At 51.6% G+C, this 20694-nt stretch overlaps 8 protein-coding genes across 8 annotated transcripts; 3 read left to right on the top strand and 5 right to left on the bottom strand.

Moving 5' to 3' along the window:
* Positions 1-517: 517 nt before the first annotated feature.
* On the bottom strand, positions 518-3856 carry Z517_04378 (uncharacterized protein; the record flags this gene model as incomplete). The annotated part of the gene is made up of 1 exon (XM_013429707.1): positions 518-3856. The coding sequence occupies one exon, from the start codon at positions 3854-3856 to the stop codon at positions 518-520; it is 3339 nt and encodes a 1112-aa protein (XP_013285161.1).
* A 1061-nt stretch (positions 3857-4917) lies between these two features.
* Z517_04377 (uncharacterized protein) lies at positions 4918-6035 on the bottom strand (the record flags this gene model as incomplete). The annotated part of the gene is made up of 2 exons (XM_013429706.1): positions 4918-5858; positions 5930-6035. 2 exons carry the CDS (start codon positions 6033-6035, stop codon positions 4918-4920), a joined length of 1047 nt encoding a protein of 348 aa, XP_013285160.1.
* A 2056-nt stretch (positions 6036-8091) lies between these two features.
* On the top strand, positions 8092-9339 carry Z517_04376 (uncharacterized protein; the record flags this gene model as incomplete). Its single annotated transcript, XM_013429705.1, has 2 exons — positions 8092-8970; positions 9019-9339. The coding sequence occupies 2 exons, from the start codon at positions 8092-8094 to the stop codon at positions 9337-9339; spliced, it is 1200 nt and encodes a 399-aa protein (XP_013285159.1).
* Positions 9340-10690: 1351 nt separating this feature from the next.
* On the top strand, positions 10691-11518 carry Z517_04375 (uncharacterized protein; the record flags this gene model as incomplete). The annotated part of the gene is made up of 1 exon (XM_013429704.1): positions 10691-11518. One exon carries the CDS (start codon positions 10691-10693, stop codon positions 11516-11518), a length of 828 nt encoding a protein of 275 aa, XP_013285158.1.
* A 205-nt stretch (positions 11519-11723) lies between these two features.
* On the bottom strand, positions 11724-12689 carry Z517_04374 (uncharacterized protein; the record flags this gene model as incomplete). The annotated part of the gene is made up of 1 exon (XM_013429703.1): positions 11724-12689. One exon carries the CDS (start codon positions 12687-12689, stop codon positions 11724-11726), a length of 966 nt encoding a protein of 321 aa, XP_013285157.1.
* A 912-nt stretch (positions 12690-13601) lies between these two features.
* Z517_04373 (uncharacterized protein) lies at positions 13602-16945 on the top strand (the record flags this gene model as incomplete). The annotated part of the gene is made up of 3 exons (XM_013429702.1): positions 13602-14469; positions 14498-15799; positions 15855-16945. 3 exons carry the CDS (start codon positions 13602-13604, stop codon positions 16943-16945), a joined length of 3261 nt encoding a protein of 1086 aa, XP_013285156.1.
* A 341-nt stretch (positions 16946-17286) lies between these two features.
* On the bottom strand, positions 17287-17688 carry Z517_04372 (uncharacterized protein; the record flags this gene model as incomplete). Its single annotated transcript, XM_013429701.1, has 1 exon — positions 17287-17688. The coding sequence occupies one exon, from the start codon at positions 17686-17688 to the stop codon at positions 17287-17289; it is 402 nt and encodes a 133-aa protein (XP_013285155.1).
* Positions 17689-18769: 1081 nt separating this feature from the next.
* Positions 18770-20400, bottom strand: Z517_04371 (uncharacterized protein; the record flags this gene model as incomplete). Its single annotated transcript, XM_013429700.1, has 2 exons — positions 18770-18876; positions 18933-20400. The coding sequence occupies 2 exons, from the start codon at positions 20398-20400 to the stop codon at positions 18770-18772; spliced, it is 1575 nt and encodes a 524-aa protein (XP_013285154.1).
* Between the last annotated feature and the right edge of the window lie 294 nt (positions 20401-20694).

Here is a 20694-nt window from a genome sequence, read left to right as displayed (position 1 = left end):
CGGATACGTAATCAGATGGGGGATTTCTGGATGGGTAATGGGTGATGGGCGACTGGATTTGTCGATTAGCTGGCAGGCTGGCTACCTACCACCAGCACCACCGCCGCGGCCGCATTTGCCGCAACGCACGCCTGAATTGGCTTGTACCTGGCGGCCGCCGCCCGGGCACCAGGGTGACGAAAGTGACGTATCTAGGTAGGTACTGTATGTACTGAGCAGAAAGAGGTCTGTGACATGACTGTTTGGTACATGAAATATAGTATATGTACCGTATATCTACCACATCAGGCTCGAGAAGATTCGGTTTCCACTCGCATCGCCACGGCATAGCGTAGTGTAGTGTAGTGAGCTACCTAGCTCTTGTTCACTTTTAACAAGACGACATCTTTCCATCATTCTTTCGTTGGGAAACTATCAATTCGGGCCGGATCAGATACATCGTGCGGATACGTGGATCGCATCTCCCTACTCCACCTCATCTATGCATCTTGCCCAGGGTGACTCGCATGCGCGATCTTTATTCCACCTCGGTCTCCCCTCCTTGGGCCAAGACGCCCACAACTCTCTGAAACAACTCTGTCGGCGTAGGTACTTGTGCCGATGAAGGGAACCTCAGCACTGCATCAAGCCCACCCCTGGCGCCAACATGCTCATCTGCAGTGCTGGGAGGCAGAGCCGCCAGTTCCCCATGCGTGGCAGAGGCTGCTGGTCCCAATAGACCCTGTCGACCCAAAATATCGTCCAGACTCCTGGTGACTTGCTCGGTTTCCTTGCCTCCACCAACTGACTTTGTGAATACCCCCGTGCTTGGCCGAACAAACCGGTACTGATTCCTCTCATCAATGACCAAGTATCCCGGTCCCGTGGTCAGGGCAAGCAGTCCCTTGACCATTGCCGTGAAAGAACTTTCATACAAAACCTTCACTTGCACACTTGGGCCACCTGAGCTGTCACCAGACAAACCTAACAGCACTAATTTGGTCCCCCTCGGCTTTTCAGAACGCGAAACACACAGTGCAATCGTCCCGTCGAATTTATTCTTCGCAAGGTAAAACGGGCTCCAGCTTCTTGGTGGAACGTATTGTTCGTCAAGCTGGAGGGGTGACGAGACCAATCGATTCGTGATTGTGTCTAGAATCGTAAGAGTCTGTGAGAGACATATGAGATAGCGCGAATGAAAAAGGAGTTTTGCAGCACTGCTAGTCCTAGATAGAAGAGAAGGCTCGGAGAAAGCGATTCTCCCTGTGCTTGGATCGATGAGATGCACGAAGCGAGTTCGAGAAGGTTTGAACGTGGCTCCAGGAGGTTCCAGCGACAACTTGGACCGGGTCTCAGGCCAGAACCAAGCAGCGGCCACTACTGAGCCATCGTCCGAATAGGCAAGGGCTGCCGATGTTGCTCTTGCTTCGATGCCTTCGGGCCCGAGGGGCGTGTCATGATCGCATCGGATCGTCCTTGAACAGCTCCACGTGTAAAGCTGCTCGTTGGCCTTGTTCCTGACCGAAACTCCATTCCGGTGACGCGCCTTGGGCGACCAGATGCGAACGGTTGCATCGCTGCCAATTGTGGCCAGTTCTACTTTCGTGGGGTCAAACGACATACCGAGAACAGAGTTTGTGCCCGCTGTATGAGGCTCATCGACCCTGGTCACCTGTTCGAAGTTGTTGTTCTCTTCATTCCACAACCACAGTCTCAGACTAGTTTCGGTCGATTGGTGCCGAAGATCCGGTCTATCGGCACGGATGTACATACTGTCCAGATCTTGTGCATTGGGTTGCCATTCATCCACTGTGGCCAACCATCTGCCATCGTGGCTGATGGCGATATGCGTGACAGTGGGTTCCTTCACTGGCTGTCCAGTCGGCGCAGCATTAGACGCGGTGACCATGTTTCGAGTTAGGGCTTGACGACCGGCCTGAACGTTTGTTTCGATATCGTAGACTTGTAGCAGTGTCGCATATCGCCCATGAAATGGACCTGTTGCAGCCGCGTCAGAAGGCACTGCTGCCAATAGTCGACCTTGAACATTTGGGTGAAGGACAATTAGGCTCGAGTTCTTCTGAGTTAACCCCAAAGCCAAGCCGCATACATTCGTTGATGGTAGCAGGTCGGCCGTGGATAGAATCATCACAGAATTATCACCAAGGCGTAGAGCATAGGAAGACCCTGCGGCTGAGACGCTGAGATTCAAGATTGGTGTTGAAAGATGTGGCAAATACTGCCTCTGGTTCGAGTCCAGTTGCCAGATGACGAGGACCGTCTCATTGCCACCAGAGACAATATAGTTTCGATCTCGAGACCATTTCACAGTGTTGACGGCCGTTCGATGCCAATGGAGTCTGCGGCCAACAATGTCATCTGTCGAAGCTTTGTTCTTTTTCTCTTTTCCAATCAGTTTGAAGAGTATATCCTCATAGAGCATAATAACCCCATCGTTGAGACCAACCGCAACATCGAGGAAGGGAACTTTTCGTGACGTCTTAGATTTGCCTTCGTTGACCTGAGCGTCAAAGCTCGTTATGAATCCTGGCAAGGTGATTTCCCTCCACGTGTAGCTGAGATCCGAATGACCTTCTGTTGTAGCTTGACAATGACCGATTAAGAGTTGGTCCTCCACACATGCCAACAGCACGTTTCCATCTGCGCAAGATCTGATGCATGGTGATAGGTTGGTCCTTTGCAGCACAGTTTTGGATTCTGTGAAGGTGCCTTGAAAGGTGTTGACGGAGTAAGCGGCAAGGCGCTTAGGGCCTTGCACATCGTCTTTCAAGACAAGAATCGTCTCCTTCGCTTCTTGTTGAGAAAGTGGAATTACTTGCCGCAGTCCATCTCCCGTATCGTACTTTCCTATTGCGGCGGCTGTCGTCCAATCCCACAAAGACACCAACCCTTTCGAAGTGGAGACGTACAACTTCTTCGGATCAACCTTCGATAGAGAGCAGCTGGTGATATCAGATCTGTTGTCAACTTGGAAGCCTCTAACCAGCAAGGATGTCTTGGTCGAATACACTCGAATTTCAGAGTGTGTCGGCAGGATCAGATACTGGTCATCAGCGGTTAAAATTGGATCTTGGTCGATAAACATGCCGCCATTGCCGGAAGATAATCTGAAGCCGCTGCCTTTCAGGTTCGACTCTTGCGTCTTTGATTGCGCGACGACTTTGGACTTTTGCTTTGTCAATTGTCTTTTCTGCTTATTCTTGACGATCTGGTCTGATCTGTCTTCTCCGGCAAGTTGTTCCACCTTTTGATTCTCAATGCTTGTTTCTCTATCCTTCAGCAAAGTGACCTTTCGTTTCCTTGGCCTCTTGGACTTCACAGCTTTCCCCTCGGTAGTCAGTTCGTTGACCAACACTTTCGATTTTGACTCGGACTTTTCGGACTGTTCACCGTCGGTGCTTGTCAGATGTGACTGTATATGGCCAGGTTCTGATTCTAGTGGTTTGGGCTTCTTCTTGTGCTCATTTGTATTGGTCAGAGCCTTTGGCTTTCCGTCTCTTCTCTTGTTAAGTGCAGCTTCAACTCCTTTCACCTTCTGTGACGATCCCTCTGAGTTGTGCTTGGAGGTAGGTCCCTTGGTCGGAGTCTTTGTGGGTATCTGCTTCTTCGGTTTGCTGCCACTAGAAGCAGTCTCTGGAGTGATTTCATCCTTGATCTTGGAAGTGGGATTTTTAGAGTCATTAGAGGGTGTCGTTTTCAGCGCCGCAGGTGAAGGCGTCGCATTCAATAGTGACGGTGTGTCTGTGACCTCGACTTTCCCGCTCCTTCTTCGTCTTTGGCGCTTCGGTTTCTGCGAGTCGCCGATATGATTGCCTTCGAAGGCAGTGTCGGCGTCTCGCTTTGTAGGCTGTGACATCTTGAGACAGACTTTGGCGGACCAAGCAAAGGATCGGTGCACGCTTCCAATTGCTGTACCTCGTACAGGATGTGTAGCGAAATCAGAAACTTTTTTTCTCCGCACCAATTTCGTGGAAGGTTTTCCGGACATGTCACGTGCAGGGAAATTGCGGAGAAGAATTTCTGCGACTTTTCGCAGTCGAGTCTCCCGCCATCCTTCACCAACACAACCAACATAGCGAGCCAGTCGTTACTGATTCCCTTACGATATTGTGCGCTTGTTGTACTGTCCAAGGTCAAAATGATTATCCCAATACGATGTTTCTCCTGCGGAAAGGTATTGTGCAGAGCCACTAAAGTTGAAACGTGGAATACAACGACTGACTCCTTCCGCTTCTTTCAGGTGATCGCTGATATTTGGGAACGATATATGAAACTTCTCGAGGGTGGCATGCCTGATGGGTTAGTATCTACGCGCTTTGGCTTCGTTTCCGGAAACGAATTCTAACATTTTGGTCCTTTGCGTTGTAGCGAAGCCATGGATCAAGTTGGCGCGAAACGATACTGTTGTCGGCGCATGCTGATGACACACGTCGATCTGATTGAAAAGTTGCTACAGTATGTTGATACCATTTTTCTGCTGTTGGGTGGCGACGGGGAAGAAGAATCGAAGAGAGATGTAGGACTGACAAGAGTTGGACAGATACGACCCCTCCGAACGAAGAATCAAGACCCAATCATGACATAACGAGACAAGATGATATTTGAAGGCTTCAAGGAAAAGGTCGGTGTTTTAGGGGTTTCAAGAGTTCTACATGCGCAAGCATTTCGACAATATGATGCAGTGGCATCTACGGCTCCAGTCATGGCGCCTTGAGGAATTCAAGGTTATGAGAGGTCATCCATTATCCAACATTGGACAAACGATCAAAACCTCCATACAGAGTGCGATCACCAGGTCAGTTGGGTTGGGGCTATTGGGGCGCCGTTCAGAGTATGCCGCAGAGGCAGCAAAATTTTTCGAAGCAGCCAGGAGAGAAGCAGCCCGAGTGCTTGAGATGTGCCTTAGGGCAGGTCCGCTCAGACCTGGGTATTGGGCCTCCATATACTCCACCAACATGTAACCTCGGATGGGCTGCCATCTTGTTGGTACCAATCGTCAAAACCGACCTCTGTGCCTTCGAGTACCAAGTCAAACTTGTGCTGTTGCAATATACTGCGCAAATTTTGTCTCTCCTCGTCATAACCATCACGTAACGGTAGTTCAATGATGAATCTGGCCTCTGGCGAACGGCAGATCCAGCGAGTGACAGCATTCACAAGCATCTTAGGGTGTTCGGGAGAATAGATAGAATCGGCTGCCACAATGACCATGAACTTGTCTTCGTCACGTTTTGGCGTGTCCGTCTCATCAACCCAGTCAAGTGCCCGTGACTCAGTGCTCCCACCACTCCTTGTGATCAATTCCTGGTTTTGCTCAAGATTTCCTCGAAGATTTGGTAGGATCTGCGGCAGGTCAGTTAGCAGCACATGAGTTTTCCATATGCATGCGGCCGAAATCCCGACCAAACCAGTGCCGGCGCCTAGCTCCAACACTCGAGTGGGCTCGGTTGGAAGATATCTACGACAATCTTGGAGTCGGCGTGACAGCAAGACCGATGAGGTCCAGGTCTTGAGCCCAAGATTGTCTTCTGTCAAGGTAGGCTCGTGCAAATTAACCGTGAGGTCGGTACAAATCTCGAACGAGCGCGTCATGGCAGGCATTGCACTTCTGCCCGAACGTTCGCTGAGGCGGGCACTTGCAGCGCCCCATATTGCATCCTTTTGGTCTTCGTCCCCAATCCAATTCAGGCCCGAGGAGACAATCGAGGTAAGATATCTTGAAACCCCCTGCTCGCTTACTTTGGGACGCCTGGTGTTTGCAAAAGGCGAAAAGCTCGACGGCTCTGCAACGAGAAGATCCAAGGCGCGAAGGAGCGTGGTTGCTGACGGCTTTTGATGAAGCTGGGGCAGATCATGCACTGCATCACTCGAGGTTGGAAATGGAACATGAAATAACAGGAGTGAGACGGGTAATCTATATTTGACCTACCATGGAGCATTGCTGGCACCTCGGGAGCCACAGCTACCGGCTCATTGTCGGAAACCTCCGCGTGCGCACCGTTGGGTGTATGCTCGTCGTCTCCGGGGATTGCCATCTGATGTGTGATGGAGGGCAAACTTTCATATCGAAAATAGAAGATTGAATGGCCGTGATTGGAAGGCTGATCACTGTTCTCAGTACTCGTACTGTACCGAGTACCTCGTCCTAGTACGATGTCTCCTGTTATGCTCGTACGAGTGGACAAGGATCGAATCAAGTCGTGCTGAGCAAAGAATGTACTTACTCGTCTGGGTAGGGAGATAAAAAAAAACTGTTTGATTCCAAGAGTTTGGTTGGAGAAAGGCCATCGCGGTGGAAATTAGGACGAAGCAAAATGTTTCTCTATGGATCTGACTAATACGTCACTATACAGTATGATTGGCCAATATATCATTCTAGTGTTGAGCCTTGGCGTTCTAGCCGCTGCTTGAATGTCAACGCTAAACCTACAGTAAAACTCAAACCGTCCCCTTTTCTTCTCCATCGCAGAACACGAACATTGATACCCGAAGCCAACGGGAATGTCACCCATCAAATCTACACAAACAAGATGGATGTGAACTCACAACAGCCACTTTGGCGTCAGAGCCTGCATGGTAAATTTGCACCAGAACAGGATGCCTTGAAACACACGAGTTTTGGGTGGGCAACCAAGGAACCTGTCCTCGTCCTCGTCAGGCCTTTTCAGGGTACCACACGAAACGCACTGCAACCCCTGCTTGGAACCCTCCAGTCAACCACCACCTAATTTCCCCCACCCCTGACCATACGGGCAGCTGCCCTACGGAGTCATTCCCCAGTTCTGCTCACTCCTCATAGCAACCCTATGCAGGTTGAAAATGGAAGGAATGTGACAAAGACAATAAGGCGAGAAAGACGGTGATTAAACAGTGCCCCAACACGGTCAGCACTGGAGACGTGAGTTGACTTGGTAAAGTAAGAAAGATGTCCCGCATGCCATGAGGCTGTGGTGAGTTAAACCCAGGAAACGTGGAAGCGTTGGTGATGTCGATCCAGCCTGTTGCTGGGCTGCGATCCAGAAAGCTCTGCTCGGTACACGTTGCATGAGCGCGCCCGTTGACCGGCATCACAACAATGGACGCGCCCAAGCTGAAAACAAAAAGCGTAAGACTTGACTGCCGAATAGGGTGAATTGCAACAAAGGTGTGGATCCGGAACATGCATAGGGTGTCAATGGCTCCCAGCCGTAAAACGGCCAAGTTCTACTACTGATTGGCCTATACATTTCCAAATTGGGACTGGCTCCGTTATTGTTTGAGCCACCCGAGCCGACAGTCTATCCGCCAGGTACGCCTCGAGTCTACAAACGTCTCCTGAAATATCTCCACCCTTGTCGGTACCCCTAGCCTGGAAGAGGGGAATTACAGAGGCGCAGAATGAGTGTCGGTCACCGGTAGGTCGCCCTTGGATGTACCATCGCCATAATCAAGCTTTGATGAGTTGAATTCGCATCAAACTGACTCTTGGTGTCATCTTCATGCAGGGATACGGGAAAAAGGTAAATCCTGCCACGTTCCTCCCGCAGGCAAAGGTCTATCAAGGCCGGTGAGGTCTTGTCCAGTTGGAGGTGGCCAAGTCCAGCAGCAATTTGCCCATCGCAAGCCATCATTGGATCTCGGTCTGTCACCTCCACAAGGTTCTAGCCGTCATGCCTTGCACTATCCGTGGTATTCTGGATTTGTCGATTCCTTGCCCGGGGCTAGTGTTTTCTTGAGATGACCTCCTTTTTTCGGCGTTCGAGGATCTTGGGGAGCCTCATTCGTGAAATTAGCTTCTGAACCTGACGCTACAGCCGAAGTCTCAGGCCGCCCTCGTGGCTGGCTGGGGTTATTGAGCGCCGGAATGTCATAGAGTCCAGGTCCACCATGGCGGGAGTCGAGACGTTAGGTCTCGCATCCCATAAGTACTTCGGACGGTCCCCTCCAGTCTCACACCATCTGTTCTTTCTCTCCCAGCTCGTTACAACATCTCACGACTTTGATTGACTTTTCAATCATCCACTCTTTTTTGAGCTCGTTTTATCATTTTGCTAAGGTCTTTGGCCTGTTCCACTCGTTTTCAACAGTTACAATCGTCGAATTACTTTAGTTATGCAATATTTGTCTGTCGCCTTGCCGCTGGCTGCCTTGGCCAGCGGCGTCCTGGCTAATCCTGTTCATGGTGGTTCTTGCGCCAACAACGCCTGCTTGGCTGCTGTGACTGGCAAGGCTGCTTTGGGAGACGGTGCGCTCAGAGCCTCTCACTGCTCCAGCTTCCTGGCAACCACTGTGACCCCTATCGTCACCGTCACCGAGACCATCACTGGACACGGCGGTAAGGACAACTGGAAGCGCACCACCGTTGCCCTTTGCCCCAATGAGGTTCCCAACTACGCCAGCGCTTGCAACGAGGCCGCTTACACCAGCGCATGCTCGTGCTTCGGCTACACCGAGGTGAAGACCACCACCGTTGCACCAACCACAACCACCAAGACCATCTGGGTCAAGCCCACCGGTGGCTCCGGCGCCAGCTGCACAGTCGGTACTTCGACCTTGACTACCACAGTTACTGGCACCACCACCGTCGTGAGCGGCAGCACTTGCCCCGTTGGTACTTCCACCACCATCACTGAGACCTCCACGAAGGTCATTCCTACCTACAGCTCATGCCCTGCGGCCGGCACTGCCACTACGATCACCATCACTCAAGGCCCAGCCACGGCTACCACCACCACAGTCACAACGACCGAGACTGCCACCGTTACGAAGCCTGGCAGCGGTTCTTCGTCGGACACTCCCTCGTCTTGCGTTGTTGACGATGCTTTGGCCACCACATTGGTCGAAAACTTCATGATCCTGCTCGAGTTCACCTCGTACAACGGCACTCAAGGAGCACCGGGCCGGGGTTACCAACAAAACGTCTCCGACGCCACTTTGGCATCCGACTTCAGCGACATTTCAGACTCGATCAACTTCATGGCTGGCTTCCCTGTAAGTAAATCTGATATCTCAATTTTGTATTGTACTAACGCATTCTAGCTTGGCTCTGTCACCTTCCCTAGCAAGCAAGCTTTCGACTACGGTCAGGGTGTTCTCCAACCTGAGGTGGCTGTTACCGCTCTCAACATCTGGCACGACTGCAACACCATCACCTGGAGATGGAGAATCACCTCGACTCGCTTCCCCGTCAATGGTATCAACCACATGATCATCAACAGCGAGGGCAAGATCCAGAAGAACTATGCTGAATTCGACAACGCTGCTTGGCTCCAGTCTTTCGGCCTGTCATGCGCCACCAACCCGCCCAGTGTGGCCAGCTCTGTTGCCCTCAGGGCCCGTGCTCTCGGTCTTGGCATGTAAAGGGGAAAATATGTCGGGAGGAAAGTGTTAATGTGCAGAGAATACGGATATGCAGACGTTTGGGTTCTGAATTGACGTAGAAGACAATTGAATTGAATGCGCATCTTGGATTTTAGCACAGGACGGTATTGCACAAGCTAGGAAGGTGTTCGATTCCCTTGTACTCTTGTTCCACGCATCTTCAGGGCGATTTGAAATGATCCATGAAAGTTTCGCTTGCATGTTTTCTGATGGACTAATGTAATGTATTCCATGGGCGTAACTGTACACGTGCGATTTACTGTGGGACAGGCTCCAACCACAACAGCAGATGCCGCTGGTTTATCAGATGCGATTCTGAAGATACAGGACCGGGATGCAATGATGTCAACTGTTCTGTGTAGATCTTCGTCAGTGTGAGAAATAGTAGGAAGTGAATCTTGAGCGATCAGATGGGCGTCTCCGCTCGCAGGGTTCTTTCTTCTCCGGTCTCTTTCCGTGACAAAAGTCGGGCGACTACTGTGGCCAACGCTCCCGCGTGTTGTTTTTAGCGTGTTATTCAGGGGAGATCAACACCTGCAACTAGTTAGGGTGGCGCTGGTAGACGACGGGGATTTGACTTTGTCGAGGTTTAGCGTAAGCTACTCGCGCCAGGGGTGTCACCTAGGTGTGGTTGGGTGCTTCGGTCGAAGGTCTTTCCCTCAGAGTAGATGACTCGTCGTCAAGTTATGCTACGTATCTGTCAGTATATCTGCGGAGCAATGAAGATCCTGCAGGAACAAGATTGTTAATCCGCTTCTATAGGGGAAAAGTGAATAATCAGGTCTTATAGTGAGAGGAATGCATCCATGATGACAAGTGGAACACGTGTAGGTAGCGTTAACACTAATCCAGATTCGGAATCACAAAGAAATCCTTCGGAAACTTGGCATTTGAGTCACGGGAACTGCGCTATCTGCCCCAACACTCTGCCCTAGAATTTTACGTTGTGCCAAGCTTCGGACTGCATCTATGAGAGTGCATAATTAATGTTCTGTACTCGGTACACAATATCTACGCGGTCCTTTGAAGAGCGTCATCAAGTGTGTACGAGGACTTATACGCCCTGCTGTGCCGAAGCGCCCTGCAATCAAACTAGCTCACCATTGGGGATTTCAACTTGCGCGTACAACTCGGGACGCCGCGGCCTCTTCTCATGCACTCTGCTTCGCTAACCATCATTCCTTGCACTTCACAGGTCTCACAAATTAGAGCGCGACATTCAGCTTTGCCCGCAAAGTCGATAGCTGCCTTTTCTAGCCTGCGAAGGACGAGAATCCTCTGCTTAACCTCCCTGTAATCGAAATATATACACCGGGCCGAACTACCGACGATGAACCCACAGCCCCAATCTTCAACGTCGACCTACACCCAAGGCCACAGCGCAGCCGTTGTGGCATCACACGCGTCTCGCACGGTTGAAAACTCTGCAGCGTTCTTGCTTCCTCATCTGCAGCCACATTTCACGATTGTGGACCTAGGCTGTGGCCCCGGCACCATCACCAGAGGATTCTGCCCCCATGTTCCTCAAGGGTCGGTGATTGGGATCGACGCTGCGGAGTCGGTCATCACATTAGCCCGCTCGGGGGCCCCAGGGAACGAACATCCTAACCTGACGTTCCGTGTGGGCGACATCACCGCCCGCTTGCCCTGGGACGACAACTCGGTCGACGTCGTCTATACCAGCCAGGTGCTTTACCACATCCCCACGCCCGTCCGCGTCATACGGGAAGCGCTTCGTATCCTCAAGCCAGGCGGCATGCTCGCCATGCGCGAGACCGACACGCTGATCTACCATCCTAGCAACCCGGGGACAGAAGCCTTTCTGACAACCATGGCCAAGGCAGTGTCCCCAGGGGCCCAAGGCATTGGCTCCGGCCGCCGAATTCACCTGTGGGCCCAAGAGGCCGGGTTCGAGAGGTCCAAGATGCAGGTCCGCGCGGGTGCAACCTGCCATCCCGCACCCGACGAATCCAAATGGTGGGCCAACATCCAAGTCGAGCGGCTCAAAGGTGAGATCGGTCGAAAGTGGCTGGGAGAGCTCCAACTCGTCCGTAGTCAGGCTGAGATCGACGCCATGGTTAACGGCTTAAGGGCTTGGGGTGACAGTCCCGAGGCGTGGTACGCCGCGCTTCAGGGAGAAGTCATCTGCTGGAAATGAGTTGGAGAGCCAGCAGGGAACCTTGTACAAGACTGGTGCTTGACTTGACTGCCTCACCGACCCGATTGCACGGTAAGAAACACAGCGGTGATAGGGCTTTGAAGTCGGAATAAATGCAGGATTAATCTATACTGCATAGACTGAACACCTCAGCAAGTCTGATCCAGACCCTGTTACAGAAGTCGTGTCAAAAGTTCAAAAGTATTTACAGCTTCAGGATACCGCAAGTCTCACCACCTTTCCCGTCCTGCACAATTACCACCTTTTCCTTCCCAGCACTCGCATGCCTCTCGTTCTGCCCTGAGAATGGGAAACGCTCCTTGGTACCACGCTCCAAAGACCCAATTTTTCGAACCTCGCTGACCACATTGAGATGTGGGAGCGTCCGACCAGCATTTTCGCCACGCGAGATGTGTACGTCTTGTGAGCTGGATGTATATGTTATTTCCCACACCTCGAGGTGGTGGCCTGGAGATTGCAAGTATGACGGTGGAAGGGCAGTCGCATCGATCTCGAGGATTCCCAGCTGCCCGTCTTCTCCCGCTTCTAACAATCTCTTAATACCAACTCTTTCTGTCTTGCGGGCAGGTTTTCGTCCCGCCCGTACGATCCGCTCCAGATCTTCCGTGGTGTTGCCCACACCGACGCCCCGTCCATTCACCACGACCATCGGCGTGTAAGCCGCACGCAGACCCATCCTCCTGACATAATCTCGCTGACGGACGTCGTTGTTGGGTAAGCTGAATGTGTCTTCCCAGCCCAAATAGTTCCAATATGTCACTTGGTACGTGAGCAACAGGTACTCTGGCCCATGAGGCGAATTTGGGAGGGTGGTCGGGGAAGAGGACGGGGATCGGCTGGCGTAAAAGCGAGGTGTCGAGTTATGTTGGTACGAGGACTGGTGTGGCTGAACGAAGGCGATGAGATTATCGTTCGTGGGAGGGCAGGAGTTGCAGCCTTGTGATTGGAAGAGTTCTATCAGGATGGGTTGCTCCAGGGAAGTTGGCGATGACGCTGGTGATTGAGCAGCGGAGAAGGTCGTTGAAATGTTGCCTTCAGTGTCGGCATGTCTCACGACGGCATCAGGGCGATAGAGGCCGTCAGGGTGAGGAGAAGAAGAGCCGAAGGATTTGAACAGCGACTTTACTTCCCTGGAAAGTGTGTTTGCCATATTCATGACACGCTGTTAGTCACTCTAAACGCTCGTAGTCAGGAATCTGAGGCAATCCCACAGACGAGAATTTGGAGGGGCTATATATGCCATCGCGGAATGGGTTTGTATTGGTTGTGGTGGTCATCATGAACCATCAGCTTGACAGACTGACGGGCATGATTGTGAATCGGCTTGATGCCGTCAACGCGGGGAAGCGCTGTAGGTCCGACTCGATGGATGCCATAATCCAAGCAAGGATGTCGATGGTAATAATGCCCTAGCGGCCCTCACGCCCCCGGCCTGGTCTCACGTACCTGCGTCGTGTCCATCGTCCCTACTCAAACTCTGCACTGAGGCGCAGTTGAGGATGGGCTCAATCGTACCGAGGGTTCGTTGGCGTCGTTGACTTTCTGCTGATTCCATGATCCGGTGTCAACATCAGCACTTTGTCACATATGAATGGCTGCGTGTTTTGTTCCTTCAACCCCATTGCCTGTTTCATTTCTTCCGTTCGCCGCTGCCTCCCCAGCAGGGTTGGAATCGAGGGTGCGCCCACGGTATACGAGGTAGTCATTTAGTTGCTCTTTTCACTCTTCTTCTCACGACTTGCTCGTTGCACTCCGACCCTGGTCTCACAACTCTATCAATCACGCCACAACCCAGTCTGCCATGGATTTCCGTCGAGCAGTCAGGCTGTGGATGTTGTCCCTTGGTCAGCCGCAGCGCCATCGCGAAGAGTTCTGCACCCCTGATTCGTCCTCACAGACAATGAGGCGCGTGCAGCGCACCTGGTTCGCGTTAGCTGCTTGCTGCCTGATCAACTCCTGTCCAGCCTCAAACCACGTCTTCTCATCTGTTAGAAACATCAAGAAGTCTGTCTTTTTCACAATCCACGTCGACGACCAGGCTTCTTCTCTATAGCCAGTCGGAATGTCTCAGATATTTGGGAAAGTGACAAATGCTATTCTGTCTGGGACCAATGAAACCTCCTTTTCCCTTGCCAACCTGAACTTGGGGTTTTCCCTCGTCAAGCTTGAGGCGCCCATCGAATTTCAACCTCTTGGCTCTGCCTTATCGGTGCAGCGACGACGGACGGCTGAGCTGGGTTCTCACCATCAGACCGCTCGTTTACTAGGAGCATTATTCTCCCACGTTGCTCCCAATGCCCCAAAGCTTCTTCGTGCTTTCGGCCAAAGAGTCTCCGAGATCATCAAGACCCCCGGTGCTAATCCCGCGGGTACGCCTCAAGATGGACCGTTCAAAGACTCGGTCGGGGCGGATGCCACTTCCATCTGGGCAGCTGCTACATCTGGCTCTGCATCCCTCGTGGTGTTGTTGTTAGCATGCCTGTTGGCAAGAAAATTTGACGATCCAAAATTGAGTGTCGCACTCTGGGTAGAAATAGTGGCAATCCGCCAAAAGGAAGTGCTCGCCACAGCCGAATCAACAGGGTTCGTCATGAGCGAAGCCGTCATTGCAGCTCACCAAAGGATCTTGCGCGAGGACCTCGCCACTTTTGATGCAAGTGTCCGGGCTTGGTTGATCACAGCTGACCAAGTTATGATCAAGAAATTGAAGCAACTCAGGCTGATCTTGGACAACCTAACCACTCTGCCCGTAAGCGCTGGCAAAGATACGTATGCCAAAATCATCAATGCCTGGGAAGGGGCAATTAATGGCTTCGAAGCTCTTCTGGACGGGAACCCACAGAATGCGACCGACAGCTCTGTCTTGCTGGCTTTGTCGGCATGGCACTTGTATCCTGATCTCATCGTCCTCTCGTCCGAGACGAAAAAAAGTGGTCTTTCAGGATTCATTATTCCCAGCCTCTGTCGCAATTACCGTGGGCTTATCACTCAAAGACGATGACGGCATTTCTCCAGGGTTTCAATGGTCACTGGCACTTTCCCATTTCAGATACTATGGAGAGCCTGTCAGCCTTCAGACGGATCATGACAACTATCGGATCACGGTGAACGAGCTGTGCCTTATCGCGTTCGGATCCTTACTTTTCCACTGGAATCTGCCTTGCGATATGATGGTTGATGTCGTCTCATGGTTCTGTTCCCTCGATAGTCTGATAAAGCGACATCGAGGAGAAGATCTGGCCGAGGAAAAGGTGGACAAATACCTCCATCTTCACTGGCTACAGCCCCTGATGAAGGCATCAAAGCTCCTGGTAGATAAATCCGAGGCTGAATCTGCAGACTTTGAGAAGCTAGTTCGTTATGGTCGCAGACGCGGAAAACACCTCCTTGGAGATTCTTCGGTGCGGGGAAACAGTTCATTTCTCGGGCTATGTGATCCACACGTCGCATATAGTCTGGCAATGCCTTCTTCTTCAGAAGAAGAATACCTTCGTCATGTCCGATCGGTAGCAGAAAGCAACAACATTTTGACATTTTCCGTCATTCAATATTTCGAGAAGATCGCAGACATCGAGGTACTTGTTCTAGCTACTGCCACTCCTACAAATTTGTCGCTTCAGCAAGATTCTGTAGCTGATGGCCAGCAGCCACAGGATGTTCACGTACGGTGGGTTGTGACATCCAATTCCAATGTCGTGGAAGGATTTCAGCAAGAATTGAACCTCCGGCAAGCATCGTTTGTCGAGATTGTTGGAGTCATTGACCCAGACGAATACCTGCCTCTCAGCGGAGGTGACTTGGTTGCAAGGAGAGTGTTGCCATCCTCATTCTATCTGCGGAGTCTTCCCCATTTCATATCCGGTGCCGGGTTTCAAGGAGTCAAGCCTCTGAAGAGGAAAGGCTTCCAAAAATCACAGCGGTTGTATAACGAGGTCCTAGACAAACGCCAGAGACATGCTCACTTGGAACAGGACCTGAAACGTCCGGATCCCGGGCTTTCAGGGAATTCGCAGAAAACTGAGGTGAGCCTGTGGTACATGTTCTGCCCAGTGTGGAGCGCTAGTGTCGGGCAGCAAGAAATCGGTCTCTTTACCATCTATGAGAGTGATTCGCTTTATGAGCGCCATTTGGAGACATTCTCTTCCGTCCGAAGTGCAAACGAGGCAGCTCTGAAGTCTGAAGAGGCGCCGCGTCCCGCACAACTCGAGCAATTTTCCGAAGGCAGACTCGTCCGATATTTAACTAGTCTGCCTAGTTCCCGTGAGTGTTTAAACCCTGTAAAGGCTGGATCTCTGTTCTAGAACTAATTTCTCAGTACCCGACTGGCTGGAAAGAACCAGATATTCCCTCCAGCAAATGCCACGAGGACCACTCGCAGTGACCACCCACAGTTCCCTCTTCTGCTTGGCGTTGTTGTTAAGAATCTATGCACGCTTCCCCTGTGCGACGTTCCCTATCAAAATCGCGGAAAGTCGTTTCTGTGTCCTAGAGGATAATCGTACAAGTGTCACATCATATTGGATCTCGAGGCGAAATGCGCTTGCGTGCGTTTGTATGATGGAAATGGGAGGCATTCAGATTAACGCGTCTCTGTTTGATCGGGCCTTGGCGGTAGCGGCCGGCAACTCCATCTTCGTTGCAGAATCGCTCCTCTCGGACCCATCACAAACGCAATCTGACTGTGCTATTCGGAGGATAGCCGGCAATCTCGGCCGCCCTGGAGTGTCTGTTCTCGTCAGCCCAGAAACAGTGATGGTGAAAGAGAAGACAAGAGACTTTCGAGCCGTGGAACATGCCCCATACGATTACAGACGGGAAGATAACTTTGCCGCCACCTCTTTACACCTCTCGCTGACTGAATGGAGAGTACCCGTTGTTCTCTCCTCCAGCAAGGTCGGCAACATCGACCAGGATATCTTCCAGGTCGAAGCGGTTGTGTCAGTACACGACAGAGGTCGCTGGTACGGAGATATCGATGTCCTTGCAGCTCTCGAAGAAATCGAAAATAGCCGCGTAAGTGGCGAGTGCTTATGTGGGTCCAGACGGGCGAACTCCAAGACTGAATGCATTAGTATCGGCAATTTTGAGGAGCTCTTGGATCCTCCAGATAGTGTTGGCATATTCCGAGCACACGAGAATTGGTCGGCTCGGTTGGCTGCGGCCTGCATCGCGGAGCAGACTGTTGGGGGGTCCAGAGTATACGTACTAAACAACAACAACAACAACGTCATGTGCTGGAACTGTCTTGAATCCGAGATTGAGCGTCGCCGAAGAGAAAGAGGTCAGCCAGTTATCAAGTTGACCTGCTCAGGTGAAGAAGAAATTCAAGTAGAATACCCCAACTCTCAGGGAGGAGGCTTTGATGCTGACGGCGAAACTGGAGACACCATTATTATCATCGACTAAGTAACGTGTGAGTCGTGAGACTGGGGCGGCGAGACTCGTCTGTCGAGGCCAGTTCACCCAGGCCGAGGATTTCTTGTTTTCCAGCGACCGAAGCGCAAGATACGTACGAGATAATATGTGCTTGAGACAGTGTGAGTCGGTACACGATAACGAATCAATGAGTATTTTCCCATTTCATCTCACGGTCTCCGGTGACGTCGAATGTATTCCTCCCTCCAATACTCCTCCTGACCCATACTACCTGTGACATCCGACCCTTTCCCCTTTTCACCAGGGCGACCAGGTTATCTATAATCCCACGTACCATACATCCTGTAGATAGGACTGTAGGTAGGTAGTACCTACCCACTACTCACCGGCGGGATGATTCCGACCTCGTCGCCCGCGTTGATCACCATATCCAGCCCGTCACCCTTGTCCGTCGCATCGCCCCCAACGTCCCCATCTCGCTTTTGCCCGGCAGAAGCGTCGATGTCGGGATCAACGTCGACATATTCGAGATTCACCGTCACGGCCGCGCTGCGGAGCACCGCGTCGCGCATGCCCGGGAACCGCGCCTCGAGAGCCTCAAAGACCCCGCGCAGCGTCGTCGGCCCGGGGAGCCGGAGCGTCTCGACCCCGCCGGCAAAGGTGCTCGCGGACGCGAAGAGGAGGAGCGTGAATGTTCCGGCGCTCGTGGTCTTACTTGCTGTGCCGGTTGTGTTGGGTGTGGTGTTGGTGTTGGTAGATGTGGTGGAAGCCATTATTCCCTTTCCGTGTTTCCCTTTTTTTTTTTTCTTTCGTTTTTGCTGTTACTTGGACTGTTAAATGTCCTCTTTTTCTGATCTGATCTGATCTGATCTGATTCCGGCGGGTTTCTTTGGCGAAAAAGGTTTTGTGGCGGCTTTTTTCGTTTGCCAACTGATCCTCCTTCTGCTCCTTCTTTCCGAGACTGAATGCGAGCAGTGCGTCGAGTGGGACGATTCGCACGACCTCACTCTCCTATCTCCCTCCTTCGTGCCTATGGAGTTTTCTTCTTTTGGTTCTCGTCTTCGTCGTCTTTGCTGCTCCCCCTTCTTCTTCTTTTTCTTCTCCTCCTTCTCCGCTTCCTCCGCCCCTTAACTTTCAATATCAGCGATGGCTAGCAGCTCAGCCTGCCTCTCCTAGGAAGATAGGATAGAATAACTCGACAACAGCGTCGGAAACGGGATCAAGAAGGGGAAAAAAAAAAAAAAGAGCCTGTGCAGAGATCGACTACGAACGTCCCCGGTAGATAATCTAGTAGATATCCATGAATCGCACCTACAAGGTTGAGCCTCAGCCTTCGGCCCAGGAATATCAAAATGCCGCCCTGGTGGTCCCGCCCCGCCGGAAAAATGACTAACCACTGGGATAAATAGTTCCTGTACTCGGTAAAGTTTATCCGGCTCGCCGGGTGGGACTTATGTAACATGCCAAGAGCTAACGCTGTGACGTCACAGTGTTTACTCGAAGGTGGGCAAGATTGAAGCTTTTGTGATGCATCGTCGACAATATCGATTAGAACCCGGGGTTACACAACAGTCTCGCTCCATTGATAATGCCATATGACACCCTTTAATTAGTATGAGAGCTAGAAAAGCCGTACGACCAATCCATGCCCTTTCTGCTTTCCACACATTTTCCGGCTTCCCATCTTGGGAAATAAGAGGATGACATCATCTCTTGTCTAAGCATTTGAATCACAACTTCTCCCCGCACCATCCAATCCCACAATTTGTATGGCACTGTACACACTATCAAAGGTTGGTACTAAGCCATTGCCACATCTGCACAGTAGATAACGCACGCCCACACGCGTTAAAACTAGTGCTCAAGCAGTCTCAAAGACCCCTGAACCACGACGTTCTCCAGGATTGATCCAGGGGGAATGTCGATGGTGCTGTTCTCAGTGGCCACGATGATGACGGTACCTGTGGTCACAACGAGTTAGCATGTCTGCAAGACCTCAAACGTGATAGACACTCACCCTTCAGGACAATTCCACGGCCAAAGTTCACGTCACCAGTGACAGTCAGATGATCCAACTCGACAATGTTGGGGATGCTGCTGATTCTCTTTTGGAACTGCGCGACCTTCTTGAAGTCGCTGCCCAACTTGATTAGCGGTGCAGGGCCGAATCGATTGGGGTCCATGATCAATTGACCATGTGACAAGGTGTACAAGTTCGACTTGACCAGCATGAGATCTGAGCAAGTCTTGACAGGCAAGAATCGTCGACGGGGAACATTGACACCGTGGGAGTTTTTGAAGTGCTTGATGGCAGCACCCACAGCAGTCTCGAGCTGGATAATAGAAATGTCCGCCTCGCCTTTCTTGTCCGCCGGGATCGACTTTTCGTTGGGAATGATCTCCATCTCCAACTCGTTGTTCTCGACCACCCGCTTGATAGCTCGCAGATTCATCCAGATGTTGTTGGTGTTGAAGTACTTGAACTTCTTAATCGACTTGAACTCATTGACGTATTGCTTGGGAACTTGGGCAATTTCCAGTAGTCGTGCGCGGCCCTCGTAGTCGATAATGGTACCACCCTTGACATCAGCCTTGGTCTTGTCGGTCAATTCCATGATGTACTCGGCTTTGGTCTCAACCATGTGCTGCAGGATGCGTAGATCCACCACGGCACCAAGGTTGTCTGCGTTCGACAGGAAAATTATTTCAATGCCACGATCCAAGAGCTGATCAAGGATGCCACTGTTGTAAAGAGATTCGAAAACGTCGCCGTGTCCGGGAGGATACCAGTCGGAGAGCTGGGAATCGTACGATCGGGGCGCAGGAAGCAGGGAGTCCTTGAGGACACGAGGATAACGGGATTGATTGAAGGTCAGGATATCAATATTGTGGCCCTCGTATTTTTTGATGATGGAAGCGGTATCTTCATCGGTGTTGAAGCTGTTCATCAAAACAAACGGAACGTTGACGTCGTAGGTGCGGTTGAGGTACTCGATCTGGCGGACGGAAAGATCAAGGAACGACATTCCATCTCTGACCTCGATGACAGATTTGGGACCAACGCAACCCATCGAAGTACCTAGACCACCGTTGAGCTTGACCACTGCGAGCTTGTTCAAGAACTCGACTGCGTCGCTGTTGGGCAAGTCGTCATATGCGACCACCTGGTCTGGATTTGGAGGGTTTATCTTGGCCCAGTCGATGGTGTTGCCCTTAGCCCGGTCATTGAGATATCTTCTGAACAGGGAGAAAAAGTTGTCCATTTCCGCCTCGAACCTCTTCTTTTCTGCCGGGTCTTTGACCGTGTCTGCGAGACTGTTGAGGGCATTGCGCATCTGGCTGGCAGCCACATTGGTGGAGGTGTTTTCAAAGGCCTGCATTGCGGGAGACTTGATCAGCAGAGGGTCTGGTAGATGGTGGATAGAGTTGGGAGAAAGAGAAGAAGTGCGCAACTCGATTGGCGGAGGAGGTTCCAGTAGCGGCATTTTGAACAAGGGAAGGTGTAGAAATCGAAAAAAGGGAAAAAGAGCAAGAGCAAAGAAACCGATCAAGGCAACTTTTTCAATGAATCCCAGCAGCAGATTCGAGGGATATTGCGCGAAGCATGAGATGACGAATACAAAACAGTGTTTGACACCTCATTTCAACATGGACCGATCGCCAACACCATGACCTCGTAGTATTGAGTTCCAGACGAGGTGGCAGGCATCCAGAACGGACTCCGGGGTATGCGGAAAACGGGTCCGTGCGTCATGGGAAGGAGGGAGTTTGCCGTCGTG

Source organism: Fonsecaea pedrosoi, assembly GCF_000835455.1.
Source record: "Fonsecaea pedrosoi CBS 271.37 unplaced genomic scaffold supercont1.3, whole genome shotgun sequence".
Lineage (NCBI taxonomy): Eukaryota > Fungi > Ascomycota > Eurotiomycetes > Chaetothyriales > Herpotrichiellaceae > Fonsecaea > Fonsecaea pedrosoi.
This window is presented reverse-complemented; position numbering and strand designations above follow the sequence as displayed.